The sequence below is a fragment of the Carassius auratus genome, unplaced genomic scaffold (assembly GCF_003368295.1).
Source record: "Carassius auratus strain Wakin unplaced genomic scaffold, ASM336829v1 scaf_tig00035248, whole genome shotgun sequence".
Lineage (NCBI taxonomy): Eukaryota > Metazoa > Chordata > Actinopteri > Cypriniformes > Cyprinidae > Carassius > Carassius auratus.
The window spans coordinates 15,001-31,534 of record NW_020526213.1 but is presented as its reverse complement, the minus strand read 5'-3'; the positions used below and the strand labels follow the sequence as shown (position 1 = coordinate 31,534).

At 40.0% G+C, this 16,534-nt stretch overlaps 1 protein-coding gene across 2 annotated transcripts; it reads left to right on the top strand.

Moving 5' to 3' along the window:
- The first annotated feature begins 8,702 nt into the window (after positions 1–8,702).
- LOC113081894 (growth hormone-inducible transmembrane protein-like) lies at positions 8,703–12,650 on the top strand. Of its 2 annotated transcripts, none has more exons than XM_026253794.1 (9): positions 8,703–8,795; positions 8,983–9,111; positions 9,230–9,332; positions 9,977–10,088; positions 10,433–10,574; positions 10,750–10,858; positions 11,039–11,227; positions 11,318–11,489; positions 12,501–12,650. In XM_026253794.1, the coding sequence occupies exons 2-9, from the start codon at positions 8,992–8,994 to the stop codon at positions 12,586–12,588; spliced, it is 1,035 nt and encodes a 344-aa protein (XP_026109579.1). In that variant the 5' UTR covers positions 8,703–8,795; positions 8,983–8,991; the 3' UTR covers positions 12,589–12,650. The 2 variants fall into 2 exon arrangements, with proteins under 2 accessions (XP_026109579.1, XP_026109578.1); XM_026253793.1 differs by having other exon boundaries at positions 8,980–9,111.
- The last annotated feature ends 3,884 nt before the right edge of the window (positions 12,651–16,534 follow it).

Genomic DNA, 16,534 nt, shown 5'->3' with positions numbered 1-16,534 from the left:
GACCCAACCACCGGCGGATCAACTGACCAGCCCCCAAGAAAACCTGCTCCGAGCGGGACTCGAACCCCGGTCCCCTACACCAAAGGCCATCACTCTACCACCAAGCCATCCAGGCTTACAGGAATCCTCTCCCCACACCGCCTAAGGACCCTTCCCTGCCCTTTCTTTTTAATAATGTTTAGGGTTGTTCCTCCCCTATCTCTTACCAAGACTAAAATTAGAGTGTCAATCACCCCCAGGGCTACCTCCTGTCCTCCCCTTTACCCAGGTTAAAGTTAAAAATGCCCTCCTACGAGGGTTAAGGTTAAGGTGTGGGTGAGTTCAGGACCAATTCCCGCCCCTCAATCTAGGGTTAGAGTGTGGGCTAGATCAGGGACGCCTCCCGCCATCCCCACCACCAGGGTTCAAATTAGAGTGCTGATCAGTTTTAGGGCTGTTCCCGCCCAGCATCGTACGAGGGCCAAGGTCAGCGCGGAGGCAGGCCCAGGGCTACTCCCCCTATCATACTATGAGGGTTAAGGTTAAGGTGGAGGTAAGAACAGGGCTGTCTCCTGCCCATCATCCTGTGGGGGTTAAGTTTAGGGTGGGGTTAAATTTAGGGCTATTCCCGCCCATCATCCTATGAGGGTTAAGGTTAGGGTGTGGGTGGGTTCAGGGCTAACTCTCACCTTACGTTCAACCGTTTAAGCTAAGTTCAGCTTGGGGCTAATTCACACCTCCCCTACCACGAGGTCCTACCTCTTTAAAATAACTGAGGGTTACATCTCTTATCAAGTTCCTTATTAACTGTATATAGGGAGCATCAGAACCCAGGATTGTCACAAAAATCAAATTTTGTTCTGTTGCCTGGAACATCATCGCATCCCTTGCCAATTTTTTATTTTTTCGTTTTTTTCCCCCCGGGAAATTTTAATTTCACAATAACCAACAAAAAAAGTCCTTTCCTTGGACCAAAATTCTTAAATCAATATACACAAAACCAAGACACTCCATAAATCAAATCAAAACCCGAAGAAGGAAAAGAAAATTCTCTCTGACCAAGAATTCCACTTTCTAATCAGATGCGATATGGTCCAGCCAATGCCGGAACATGGCCGTCTCCGTTCGCTCCCTCCAATGAATCTTGTCCCCTTCAGTGTTGAATCTCTCCCTAGCTAGCAGTGGGATCCCCCGGCCCACCTCCTCGATGCACTTATTAATCATCTGCAGGTTCTCCACCTGCCTCCTCGGTAATCCCCGGTTAAAATTGATCTCTGGGATATACACCCGGGCCCCCGGGAATGTCGATCCAGCCGCTTCCAGCAGCCGCTGGATGACCTTTTTTATTGAGGCCCGGTTCCCATCCTCCCGATCATTTAGTCCGAACGCCAGGACCACCTTCCTGACCTGATCCGACACAGGGGTCCCACGCCTGACCACATTCAAGGCCTGGGCCAGGTTCCCTCCCGGGTAACAATGCACCTCAACTCTATCGTCCTCCACGGGCACGAACCTTCCCACATTCGAATCCCCCAGGATGACCACTGGCCTGCTGGGGGCCAAACTCCAATTAGACCGCCTACCCCCATGACGATCATGCCGTAGGTGCAAACTTAAACCCCCTGGTCCCCCGGACCAACCAGCCCCGGTTCCGGGGTCCAGAACCAGTCCATCTCTTCTTGAATTTGCTCCCACTCCGCCTCATGATCCCTCGGTTCCTGCTCCCCTACAACCTGGACCTGCCTCTTTTCCGGGGTATCCTTCCTCCGCCTCCCCCTCGGAGGCTCCTCTACCGCTGCAACTACCTGCCCCTCCTCCCCTCTCACCCGTACCTTACAGGTCCTTGGTGATGTTCCGGGCTGCTCCTGCTGGCAATGCCCCTGCCGTGACCCTTCCCCTTCTTTCTCCTTCCCTCCTGGTCCCCTTTCGATTCCCCTCCATGATCCCCTCCACCTCCACCGTTGCTCTGGCCAGGGTTAGGGTTAGGGGTAGTGAAGGGGTAGGGTTAGGTGAAGTGAAGGGGTAGGATTAGGATTAGGGGTATTGAAGGGGTAGGGTTAGGGGTAGTGAAGGGGTAGGGTTAGGGGTAGTGAAGGTGTAGGGTTAGGTGAAGTGAAGGGGTAGGATTAGGGGTAGTGAAGGGGTAGGGTTAGGGGTAGTGAAGGGGTTTGGTTAGGGTTAGGGTTAGGGTTAGGTTAGGGTTACCATATAGTCTTCAATAGTAATGTATTAAAGGTTTTTAACCTGATTTTATACATTAAATACAGCTGTTCATTATTGAAAAATATCGTGAGACCACTATTATTGTCTTGTCAAACATATTTGGAGAAGCATATAATGAGTATAAACTTCTCGGAGGGATGTCTGTTAGAAGTGTGATTCCCCACATTTTTCTTTCCTGCTACCTCAAATCAGCTAGATTGAGGGAAACTTTCAAGACAACATCTTCGGTTGTGTACCTTAGGATTATAGTTTTTCTGCCTTTAAACACTCTACACTCTCATGCTGAGGCCTACTCCCTTTGATGATCAACCCCAAGCGTGTATCTTATAAACTTTTCTAATCGAGCTTGACCAGATCCACAATTGCATGGTTGCACTCGACGTTGTTTAAATATTAATATGAGTTTTCAACTTACAGCAGTCATTAGTAATGAGGTTGTTTAGATTCTATTGAAAGGAATTTATTGCTCTTATCATCTGATCGTGGTTGTATTTCTCTATTAGTGCTATCGTATTGCTTGGCAGGAAAGTAACCTATCCTACAGAAAAGAATTACTACTAGATCCAATTACTTTTCTTCTCTTTTAGAAGAAAACCAACATAACCCCAATTCCTGGATGGCCACAGCTCTTCAGAGTTTCACTCCAACAAGCTCAAAAATCACACCTGCATGGAAGTTTCTAGTAATCCTGAAGACCTTGGAGCTATGGCTCCAGAGGAATTGAGTTTGAGACCAATGCCCTATACCATCTAAGCTCCTCAAAGAGGTGCTTCCAGAAGTTACAGATCCTCTTCTGACTATTATTAATTCCTCATTGTCAGTAGGATATGTCCCCAAAACCTTCAAACTGGCTGTTATTAACCCTCTCATCAATAAACCACAACTTGACCACGAAGAACTAGTTAATTATAGCACAATCTCAAATCTCTCTTTTCTGTCCAAGATATTATAAAAGGTGGCATCCTCACAATTATATTCCATCTTAGAAAAAAATGGTATCTGTGAGGATTTACAGTCAGGATTTAAGACCCTATCATAGTGCTGAGTTTGCTCTCCTTAGAGTTACAAATCACCTGCTCTTATCATCTGATCGTGCGTGTATCTCTCTCTCTTAGTTCTATTGGATCTTAGTGCTGCGTTAGACACTAGGGCAGCTACTCTTCACGCTTTATATGTTACCCTTGGGAGATATCATCAGGAAACATGGTGTTAGCTTTCACTGTTATGTTGATGATACTCAGCTCTATATTTCTTCGCAGCCAGGTGAAACACACTAATTTGAAAAACTAATTGAATGCATAGTCGATATAAAAACTAGAAGAGTAATTTCTTACTGTTAAATTCTGAAAAAAACAGAGGTGTTAATTATAGGACCTAAAAACTCTGCTTGTAATAACCTAGAACACTGTCTAAGACTTGATGGCTGCTCTGTCAATTCTTAGTCATCAGTTAGGAACCTAGGTGTGCTATTTGATCGCAATCTTTCCTTAGAAAGCCACGTTTCTAGCATTTGTAAAACTGCATTTTTCCATCTCAAAAATATATTCCGAGGTCACCGTAGCCACCAGATCCAGTACGTATCCAGACCAGATGGTGGATCAGCACCTAGAAAGGACCTCTACATCCCTGAAAGACAGCGGAGACCAGGACAACTAGGCCCCAGATACAGATCCCCTGTACACTCTAAGAAAAAAAAGTACAAAACGGTACCTTTAAGGAACAAAAGCTTGTCACTGGGGTGGTACCCTCAAAGGTACATTATTGTACCTTGAGTCAAAGGAGCAAATTTGTACCTTACTTTTTTGTACCTTCTAAGGGCCAATACTGTACCTTTGAGGATCAATAATGTACCTTAGACAAAGGTACAATAAAGTACCTCTGGAAAAAGGTACAATTTTGTCCCATTAAGGTACCACCCCAGTGACAAAGCCATTTTGTACCTTTAGGTGGCAAAAAAGTTCCTTTTTATTTCCTAAGGAGTGAAAGAAAATGAAGGCAAACAACAACTAACTGCATTTTAAGACATTTATTTTAGTCCTTAAATGGAAAACAGTTTAATTCACAGATTCAATAATAATTCATCTCACAACCATACAATGTAACAACCCAAAATAAAATGTAACAATGTTTAGGATGTCATGTCTGATATAAAAACATTAAAAATAATTAATTAAATTTTTTTAAGAAGCATTTCACTGACAAACTGACAACTTACTGCCACTCCAAAAACAAAATGAACAGCGATATCAGAGAATAAATACAATGGAACCATTTATATTTTCCTTCTTTCAATTTCATGAACATCACTAATAAGAACAGCAATATAGTGCAGAAAAACATGAGTTTTTTATCAAAGACCAAGCAAAACACTTTAGCACACCACACCAAAGTAAAGAGAGTAACATAACGGATAAACTAAATGACACTTGATGTGTTCTCGATTAAAAAACACAAGCTTTGAGCTCATCCACAACCCTCTACAGCCCTCCCAACACAGCTTAACATAAATGCCCCATACTAACAAACAGTTTATCATCGACACAGTATGTATCTGCTGTAGCCTTCTCTGAATGTACCGGGACAGGCTCGAGGGTTAGTGTCACGTTTTCTTTCCACTGCTGAACAAATCGGTTGAATTTGGCTTGCTTCTTAAACGACCCTTCAAAGAGGCATGAAATCATCCTCTCAGTCAATCCATAGTCCACTGCTTCTCCATCAACATCATTATCTAGACAAAAGAGAAAAGAAAAACAGCAATGTTAACCACCACTTTGGTAACAACATACAACAATTTAAAAAGGCAGACTGTAACGTCAGTGTAAGTCAATGGGGAAAAAGTTCGAGTCTACATCGCGCGAATGACGCGAATGGAGCGTTTCGCGCGATACGCGCGTTAAGCGCGAATGGTGCTTTTTGTGCATTTAAGCGTTTGAGGCGAATTCGCGTCTGCCGCCCGAGTTGAAAAATTTGAACTTGGGCGTCAATTCGCGCCGCGTTAACCAATCAGGAGCCTGCTAGGAGTCACTCATTCAACATGGAGAAACAACTGATGCTGTCAGTGAGCAGTCAACCAGAGCTTCATGACAAAAGTTCATATTTCAGGAATAAAAAGGACCTAACGATATATATATATATATATATATATATATATATATATATATATATATATACATATTAATAGATTAATTGAATAAAGGACAAAGATAAGAAACGTTTCGCTTTACCCCAAACGAATTACATTTTATCTTGAACCACTAGAGACATCAGAGCCAAATGTCAGAAGGTCTATCCGAGCTGAGGCTGCTCTCGGCGGATACATGATGATGGAGATCCCGCTGATCATGTGGAGCTCATGTCTCCGAGATCGGCGAAACACATTTTTTAAATAGACGCTGTCTTTATAAATAAACCGCATATTTAAAGACTAAATCATACTTTCAAACAGTCACTGGCTATCGACAGTCACATTCCGCCCAAATGGCTTTGCTTTAGCTTTAAAATATTCCAGAACAAGAGACTGTTGGGCGGCAAAAAGCTTTTTTTTTTTTTTTAATCGTTCTCCTCTGACGCAGTCCAGCTAGCTCACATAAGTCAGAACAAAAGATTTTTCGGCGGCAAAAACGCTTCTCATCCAACTCTGACGCAGTAGTTTTACAGCTAAGCTATAATGATGTGGAAAAAACGTTTTTGCCGCCCATTAGTCTTTTGTTCTGAAATATTTTAATATTTCACGTTAACATTAACTTTTCGGCTGCAGAGTTGGATGAGAAGCGTTTTTGCCGCCGAGAAGTTAACGTTAGCTCGATGGTGAACTGTAGCCAAGATAGTACTGCTACTTATAATAATAATATTTATTTATGCTATTATTATATAATAATATTTTAACTAACGTTAACTAGTTAACGTTAATAATGGCAATCGTCAACGTGAGTCTAGCCAGCTAATGTTGACAGAGTATGAACTTGGCTAGCACTAACATTAACAGTAAAAGTTAACTTCCAACTTTGAATTAACACCACAAACACTGATTAAAAATTAAAATACTTTACCTTTGAATTTACTTTTCTCCTCTTCAGTGACCTCTATCCCCAAAGTAAATAACTCCGTGATTAAATCTTCCGTTGATAAATGTCGAAGGGCCATCCTCCCACCTTTGATCGACACTGACAGAGACTGACAGTTGGATCACTGTCGATTCACTCATGTATCCTTCCGCGCTGCAATATTTATGCTTCCGCCGAGTCAAACTCTGGTTAGCCTGTAGCTAGATCCTTTCAATAGAACACAACTTAAAGCGTTAACAATTATTTGTCTGTTTTATTCTAATATAAATAGGGTAAATGGTTTGAAAATCAAATTCTTCAATACTGTTTGTGAATATAAATGATTACATAATCCTCATTAACATGATTAAAAATGATTCAAAGGGACATTTCACCAAAAAAAAAAAAAAAAAAAAAAACATTCTGATTTATTTTGCCCATATCTCAAAACTTCACAGTTAATTTAGTTTGACATTATTGAGTTTGATAGTATAGGTTAACTTGTGTTTCTATATTGAGAGATGACATTTTCAGCATCCACTAATTCCTGCCATTTTATATTTAAACATTAAGGTACAAATATGTAAGGGACAAATATGTACCTTACACCTCGAAAAGCTCACAATGTCCAATGGAAGGTGCATAATTGTACCTTAAAGGTGCACAATTGTACCTTAAAGATACATTTTTGTACTTTTAAGGGTACATATGCAAAGTTTGTACCTTAGGGAACAAAAATGGACCTGTATTGTACCTCTTTTTCTAACAGTGTAAAGACCTTGTCTCAGATGACCACCAGGACAAGACCACAGGAAACAGATGATTCTTCTGCACAATCTGACTTTGCTGCAGCCTGGAATTGACCTGCTGGTTTTGTCTGGTCAGAGGAGAACTGACCCTTGACTGAGCCTGGTTTCTCAATAAGCAATGTATTTTGTTTAAAGCGCTACATAAATATAGGTGACTTGACTTGACTCCTAGTCCACCTGAAGTCCACATGATCTGCATCGTCTTCTGCTTGTTAAATTTTTTTGTCCACTCCCGCCCACACTTTTTTTTCAGATCTTGTGTAAAAATTTACACATATAGGTACTCAGACTAAATATTTGTTCAAGTTAACATCCAGAATAACAGATTTTAAACATGATTGCATTTAAATAATATGAAGTAACTAATGCTAAACCAAAGCACCACACATGACAAAAACATTAAACCTAATTAAAAAAATTACCCAAAGACATTAAGCGTTACAACATAATCGCAACTAGTGGCATCTCAGTGTTTAAACACAGACTAGGCCTACTGCATACATGCACCAAACGATTAACTAGTAAATAACTTTACCATTAGTCTAAATAAATAAATAAACACAGAGAACTTTCAAAATACGCTAGATATAATTTTAACAAAATAAATACAAAACAAAATAAATAAAACAAAATAGAATACTTAAAAAAATCTCACAGATTTTACATTCACAAAAGCTTGCTTAAGAGGCTATTGCAAAAAAATAATAATAATACAATATATATAATGTGTGTGTGTGTGTGTGTGTGTGTTTGTCGAAATTCTTGGATAATTGTTTTAAATAATGCATGCTGATAAATAGCCTGTCAAAAGCACACATGATAAAATGCACTTAAAAAGTGCTTGGATTATGGACTGGGTTGAGCGAGCGGGGCGGAGTCTTCAGAAAGGCGCTCAGATCCGCTCATGCTCAGCTGGGAATACTCAAAATAAAACACATTTTATTCAGTGACAAATGAGAATTGTTTCCAGATGTCTGACTTGCCTTGCTTTGTTTTTGTAAAGTAAACAGCAGCTTTAATTTTCTTATGTTGACTGCATTTCTACACCACCATTCCCCATGTTCTGTTCTATAAAAATACATTCAAATAAAAATAAAAGCCACATTCTAACAAACACTACTTATTATTTTATTACCTTCTTACAGGAGCACCAAAATAGCACAAAAGTCTAGCCCATTCCCCTAACCTTTTTCTAATAGCAAACTAATTTACTCATTGTTTCAAAGCATAGGCCTATTGGAATATTGGAATGTTCGTTAGAATAATTCAATAGCATTAAATTATATAAAGCACCAATAGTCTGTTTGAAGCATGTTATTTAGATTAAAATGGGATATAAATTTTACAAATAACTTTTGTAAACTATGTTTGAATGATATGGCTGTTTAAATCAAACTATCAAAACAAAGATTTTGTTATAATATTAGGTATTCAGAATCAGGTATTCGAAATAATTCTGGTTCAGTCTTAACAGCATCTGTATTCTTTAGTCTTATTGTTCTAGTTTGTGACTAATAATTAATAAAAACATAGAATAAACCACTGGAATAAACACAAGCTAAAAGGTAAAAACGTAGAACGCTTGCACAAGCTGAAGTCCAAACTACAAGACCCATAGTGCATTGCGCGGCTTTCGCCGGCCTGTGACGTCACACCAGGAACCTTCAAGAAGGTGTTTACTGCACGTTGCGTCAGTGGTAAAGAAGCATCGCAAAGGTGATATTAGATAACAAACCAGCGGGTAAGTTTCACTTCTAAGAAAAATGTTTTACAATGCATAAAGTGTAAATGGCGATTTACGGGATTAATCTGCGTCGCTGGACTCGTATTTAGGCAAAATAAACTTTCATAGAACTGAACATCCTCTGCTGTATTCGCTCTGCTTCACGCGAATGTGAAACATCTTTGCGGTACTGTTTTCCCAGCAGTGTTGAGTGATGTGGGTCTCACGGCTGTGGTGTCTGCGGAGTGTCCCCGCACTGGGGCTCCGCTCGGCCCTGAGTCCGGCTCCTGGGGGCCTGAAGAAGACCAGTCCAGTCCTGATCAGACCACAGCAGGTACCTTCATAAGAGCCGCTCTGCACCTGCTGGATTGCTTAGAACTAGCACTAGAGCGCCAGTACTGTGTGTGTGTTTTGTTTATGTTTTGTGTTGTATTTTGTTTGTTTTCAACCAGGGTTACTCCACCAGGACTAGACTGGGATTCCGCCGGAGCAAGACTTCCAAAGAACAAGTTCAAGAAGCAGCCTTTGAACCTGCTACAAACACAGCCATTAAAAGTGAATCTTTTTAATATGTGCTTTTATAAATATTGTTTTCTCTGTGTGATGCGATCACACCGCTGTGACATGCTGATGTTCTCTGTACCACGTGTCTGATCAACAGTCATTCAGCAGTGACCATAGCTCCTCTTTTTATACAGACATTACCTATTTTTGGAAAACTTAAATATGGTCACCTATATTAGGCTCGTTTGAGATGAGTGAGTTCTGCGTGCAGGTTAGAAATACTGTGCTAAAATACTCTGGCTACAGCATTTACCAAAAAAATAAAAGCATGAAGGGAAATGACTGCCAGACACTTAGTAAAATGTTGGTCCATCCATTTTCCAAACCTCTTGTCCAGGATACTTGCTGGACGGATCGGGACAAATGCACATGTTCTGTTTGTCTTTGGATTATGGAGGGAAAATGTTAGTCTTAACTTCTAACTTCTTTGAAAGTGATCAGTCCAAAATGTTTTAGACCCTGTTCACAGCTGTATCAGCTGCTTGTGATCGGATCACCTGAGCTGGATGAGAATGTCTGAACAAATGCATTTTTTAATCTCTAATGTTTCAAACTCAGAAGTAGAAGATTGATGTTTAGGGCCTCTTTTAAACACGGCCTAAGAGCGATGATGTTTGTGATGCTCTTCTCTGCAGTCGACAGCATGGGCCGGATCGTCCTCGCTGGAGGCGCAGCCGTCGGACTCGGAGCTCTGTGTTATTACGGTTTAGGGATGTCCAATGAGATGGGAGCCATCGAGAAAGCAGTGTAAGAATCACCTTCACATTCAAACACTTTCAATTAAATAGAGGTTTCTTCTTCTTATCCGATCGACTACAAAGCAGTCATTTTCTCATCTCTTCAGCAGCTTCTGTTGAGTTCAGGTCAGGGAACTACAGGAAGGCTGACACGTTTTACTTCTCATTTTATGATGTAGAGATTTAAAAGAACTGTTTCATGGTCCGGAAATGTCATTGATGAGATCCGTTACCATCAGCTCAGCTGTGAGCTGGACTGAATGAACTGAAAGCTTTCATAGCTGATATTCTGTCATCTGAAGTCATTTCAGGAACATGTTTTGCTTGATGCAGACTGAAGCTGTGTGTTTGCAGGATCTGGCCGCAGTATGTGAAGGACAGGATTCACTCCACATACCTGTATTTTGCGGGCAGCGTGGGTCTGACGGGGATCTCGGCCGTCGCGGTCAGCAGGACACCGGCGCTCATGGGACTCATGATGAGGGGATCCTGGCTGGTACACACACGATCATAGAGCTTTTTATTCATCACCCTTTAAATACAATCTTCATAACAAATCTTAGTGGTAGAACATATTGTGAGGCATCTACATAGTGATTATAGTTATGATTGAGCTTACAGTTTAATATTCACATTGATATTTAATGCTGTGATAACCCAATCAACCACAGGCTATCGGTGCTACCTTTGCTGCTATGATCGGCGCCGGGATGCTGGTGAGATCGATCTCGTATGAACACAGTCCGATGCCGAAACACCTGGCCTGGGCTCTACACGCAGGTAAAGTGCTGCTTTAACTGACCTCTAGAGGGCACTGCAGGCTGTGTTTCTGGTTCTGCTGGGCATGTTTTCCTTTGGTTGAGCACTGCAGAACATTTCCAAAGACAGATACAGCTCTCACATGAAGTTATGACTCCTGTGTGGACAGACAAGCAGAGCTCTGGTGTTCCCTGTGTGCAGGTGTGATGGGTGCCGTCATTGCTCCGTTAACTCTGCTGGGCGGCCCACTGATGGTTCGAGCAGCCTGGTACACAGCAGGCATTGTGGGTGGTCTGTCGACGGTGGCCATGTGTGCCCCGAGTGAGAAGTTCCTGAGCATGGGCGGCCCGCTGGCCGTGGGCTTCGGCGTGGTGTTCGCCTCGTCTCTGGGTGAGAAGCATTTACAGTCCGATGCAGATTGTGTTTCTGTTTAATCTCACAGACTTTACAGGAGTGTGTTCTGTCCTCTCCGCTCTAAAGGATCCATGTTTCTGCCCCCCACCTCGGCTTTCGGGGCCGGCCTGTACTCTGTGGCGGTTTATGGAGGTCTGGTCCTGTTCAGCTTGTTTCTGCTGTATGACACACAGAAAGTCATCAAGCGTGCCGAGACACACCCTCTTTACGGAGTTCAGAAATATGACCCCATTAATGCGTAAGTGTTCTCTGTGGGCAAGAGGCAGCAAACATTTGTATTACTTCACATTAATACTTTATTTTAGATTTAAGAGTCAGCTTTGTGTATTTGTAATGTTTGTTTAATTTAATACAATCGTTCTGTCATTAAAAAGTGCACCAGCCGACAAACAATGGGCCTAATTAATGAAACAAACGAAAATAAAACATTAGGTCATTTCAGCACAAAACATGGAATTCATCAGTACGTGAGCAGTGGCTAGCATCAAATCTCCCGTCCGCTCTCAGCTCGTGTACGCAAGTTCTTGAGTTCCCTGAACTTGTACGCAGCATAGTAAATACTGTGGAGAACTGTAAAATTACAGCATTTTCAGCTTGTTAGTCAATCGTTAAACAGTAAGATAAGAATGGGGGTTTTTTTGGGTGGGGGGGGGTATAGGGCTTTAGCTTCAAATGCATGAATAGCAGTTTAAATATAATATAAATGAGTACGAGTATAAATAAGACAATGAGGATTCAATCATCACATCACATACCTGCAGCACTTCTGTGAAAGAAGAAAAACAGAAATTAATTATCTGGAAGGAATAAAATAAATAAGACTACAGAAAATATATAATAGGCCATAATTAACAGATTAACAAAAGGAAGAACAAACATTGTGCAACAAGTATAGGTTACACTCATTTTTGACACTCTAATGCTTTTTATTTCTTTTCTTTAGATCTTTATTTGATTTAATCCATTTGATCGCACACACAAACAACTTTAGTTCTAGCGGTGCCTGACTGCAGTCAACCAAACAAAAATGTTCACGCGTGATATTTAAATGACGATTGTTTTCTGGTGCCACATTTATCACAAGCGATCGTTCATACGATGAGACTGGCAGCATATTAATGTTTCATAAATCACACTTGAACTCTGTCGTAAATTGATTTATGTTCACGGATCTCCACTCGTTTCTACGTTAGATTGATAATCGAGGCCCAATAAGACTGTTAACATCGCTGTGCTCCTGCTGTTCCAGGTGTATGGGCATTTACATGGACACGCTCAACATCTTCATGCGACTGGTGATGATTCTAGCCAACGGCGGCGGAAACAGAAGGAAGTAGCCAGAAGGAGATCAGAAGACATGACACTGACTGGAGAATAAAAAATAGCTAAATAAAGTTTCACTCGATTATTTTGAACTTATGTTTAAAATCAGAAAAACTTTGGATTGATTTCAGATGAATTTCATCTTAAACAGAAATGTTAATGTGACGCATTACTGAGTTCCACAGTTGGTGTAACAAACACTTTTGTATATTTATTTTAGAAATTAGTTATTGCCCAGAAAACGCTTGTGATTCTCGTGTTCTTGCTGTTTGGGGCTCATGGTTCAATAAACTTTTTAATAATAATAATAGATCTTAATTGTACAGTTTATTGCTGTAGAACAGACATTAAGCACAATTTCTATGATATTTTAACAACATTACACATTAATATTTTTAGCTTTGACACTGTAAAAGCTGAAGACAGTGAACTTTAGAGCAGAAATGTGTTGAATCCTCCTCGAGACAGATTTAAATTCAGATGTGCTTTCAAAAATTCCTCACGTTCTGTTATCTTGCTGTTTCTCTGTTATCTTTGAGTGTTTAGTTGAACTTTGTGTTGTCTGATGATTTCACACATTGATTATAGGGTCTTTGATTAGAGTTGATTTTCATGCACGTCCATGATGTTAGTGTTCTGCTGTTATGATAGTATCTGTCCATCGACAGACATTCCTGTTTTATTTGTGCTCTGAACAGCAGCAGATGACCGTGAGATTAGTGAATAATCCTTGTGTCACCATCTGTATTCTGATGCTGATTAAATCCTGAGAGCAGGCGGCTGGCAGCGGATGGGAACATCAGCACTACTGCAGGTGCAACTTTAAAAAGTAATATTGTGTTGTGATTGTAGGTCTCTGACTGTCAAAGCACTTAAACCGCATTGATCAGTCATTGTCAGTAGCCTCTGGAGCAGATGACGGTGTGTGTTTGTGTGATCATGTGATCATGATCATGCTCTGACGGCTGTAGGAGAAACACACACACACACATGCTTCCCTGCAGATACTGCTTTCCACTGCTGAAGTCTCAATCACGTTAAAGTCGGTGTGAATAGAATAGTTTTTTCCCCCAGTTAAAATAAACACTATGTAGAACATATGTTACACTTAAGCACATATGAGGGAAGATTCAAACAAAGTAGCTGTATTTTGAAACATTAGGACCGAACTTTCATTCCTGGGGCCCGTTTAACTAAGGAGGTTCAACCCACTCTGAGTTTAAACTTGAAATCTGAGTTGACTTACCCCCTTTTCACACCGCAAGCGCGAGCAGCGCGTAATTTTTTCGGCGTCCATGTTAATCAATGAGTGCATTCACACCGGGAGCAGGAGCGTCGCGTGAGCGTCAAGTAGCAGCGTCGCGTGAACAGCAGTGCAGCGGGGGTTCGGCGTCCGGTCTATTTTTTGCTGTGCTGCTCACGCTCAATTAAAGTGAAAGCACACTTCTGACTGACAAAATAAATGTGATTTAACACAAAACGTGCTCAAAATGCACAGAATAAGCATGTCAAGAGTTTTAACAACAATGCCAATGTCTAGTGTTTTAACAATTATGCCAGAACAGAAAATTAATACAAAAATTTACCCATTTAAAATTTTTAATTAATCGTTTTGGGTGAAAGTATGTTGTATTATTATAAAAACAAATGTTGAATAAAATTATATCCATTGTCTGAAATGGTTTGAACACGCTTTGCAGCCGCTGCTGTGATTGATGCTGTAATTATACGCTTCCAGTGTGAATACTCGCGAGAGTCTGCTGCTGCAGTGACGCGCTGCTCGCGCTTGCGGTGTGAAAGGGGGGTAAGATGGGAAACTTGAGTTTTTTGGTTACAGGACAGCTGAGACTTGGTTTAATCAACTCTAAATTTAATGACTCTGAGTTATGCGCGTGCACCACAACTATAAAAAACCTTTATCAATAGAGCGCCGATGTTACGATTCACCATGGCAACAGCTCCCGCCCAAAAGCCGTCTGCATACTTCAGACACAAATGTAATTCTTATATCACTGTTATAATATCACAGGTGAAAACTGGCAGAACGTTAGATTAATGAACTAATAGCTAATCATTTTATATTATGGGCAAAATATATATATATATATATATATATATATATATATATATATATATATATATATATATATAAAATAATATTAATATTTTAAGTGCATTTTTCTTATTTTACAAATGATTTGCCAATAGAGTAAGAAAAATACGGCGGTGGCTATTTACACTGTGGAATTAACATACTTTCTTATCGATAGATCCTATTTACAGTAGGCTAAGGGCAAGTATCTCCAGATGCTATTTACAGAAAAAATGTACAGTGAAAATCGTGATATATTCTATTTACCATGTAAAAGTAGGAGTTCTTTGTAACAGGCTAAATGTAAATAATAACTAGATGCTAGTTATACATTTGCACCTTATATTGTTATACATTAACAGGATGCAATTATAACAGATTGTAAATGATTATATTTGTTACAGTTATAAATAGTTGTATCATTATTAAACACTCGTTAGGCACTTTACTTCCACTTTTAGAATATTTTGTTCATTATTATTGAAAATAAATTCTAATGTGACATGTGATGGGAAAAGTGAGAAGAACAAGCTCAGCAAAAGCCGGACTCTAACCCAATCAATCGCGTTACAACACAGTTTTCCGTGCCCAAAACATTACTGTCTACACCATTAAAGCTGTTATTCACGTGTTTCGTATTTAACCTGATGTGTCGATGGAGGGTGGAGCTACAGTAGATTTGCTCTTAGTAATAGACACTTAGAATAATCTTGTTTCCATTTGCATTAAGATTATTTTAATGACCACACTGGAATTTAATTTTACTTAAGTAAAATGCACTTAATTTAGACCCCATCCCCCAGGAAACAAGACTAAGTATCTTATATCATTTTCTTATATAGAAATCAATCTTTATTTTTTTATTTTTTTTATATTTGTACTTGGGGGGGGGGGGGTGGGATGGACACTTAGTAAGAAGAGCATTTTTCCAGTGTGCATTAATGAAGTGTTTAAAAAGGGGGAGGAGACCGAAAGAAACTGGGTTTATTGAAGAAAACCTGCTCCTGAACAGGTTAGGTTCATAGAGTAAGTTACCATGCTAATTGACTCTGAGTATAAGTTAGCTCTCTTTCAGAAACGGTCTTGATTTACCCTGCTTTCTCGGGTTTGACAAATCTCCCATTCTGAAACAGAAAACCTAGAGTTTCCCTCATTTCAGGGTTAACATACTCAGAGTTTTCACTTAACCTTCTTTTGTGAAAGATGAAACCATCTGTGAAATTATAGAGATCCTGAAGTTACTCAGTCATTACAATTTCAGAGGTTCTTCATTTTCAACATCCAACTCTTTAACCCATAATTATGATCACTCTGAAAGCAAGTAAAATCATATTACATTTTAATACAGATAAACACATTAAACTCTAAAAACTCTTAATTCTGATTGGATAGATCATATGAGCCTGACACATAAACATTAACCAGGCTAAGTTTTCAGTTTGCTTGAGAACTGTGAACAGCCACAGCTGATTATGATACATGATGGAACAGTAATTGATGTATTCCTAATATTAATGCTATATTGAGAAGGATGTCTGTGTACTTTTTCTGCCATTTAATATAGCATTTATCTGCTTGAGACCAAGAGTACAACGATTTCACTCTAAACCTTTACAGGCATATAAACACTGATGTGGCTTCATAGATTAACTCTGTTCATCAGCTGTTCTGCAGTAAAAGTAGAAAAACAGACTAACATGGATGGAGGAGACAGTTTGCCATGTTTTCAGTGATGGCATATGAAGTAAACAGAGAAAACACACACACACACACACACACACACACACACAATTCCTCAGTGAACTGTTTGCTCTCTGATTCGTCCTGAACTGCTTCTGTGAGATGTTTGGCTGAGGAGACTAAAAATC

What these genes read in the sequence shown, in the direction of transcription:
- LOC113081894 (XM_026253794.1), top strand. Translation starts at nt 8,992, where the DNA reads ATGTGGGTCTCACGGCTGTGGTGTCTGCGGAGTGTCCCCGCACTGGGG. An exon ending in TCCTGATCAGACCACAGCAG is followed by an intron (nt 9,112 to 9,229) that starts GTACCTTCATAA and finishes GTTTTCAACCAG; the next exon opens with GGTTACTCCACCAGGACTAG. An exon ending in AAATATGACCCCATTAATGC is followed by an intron (nt 11,490 to 12,500) that starts GTAAGTGTTCTC and finishes CTGCTGTTCCAG; the next exon opens with GTGTATGGGCATTTACATGG.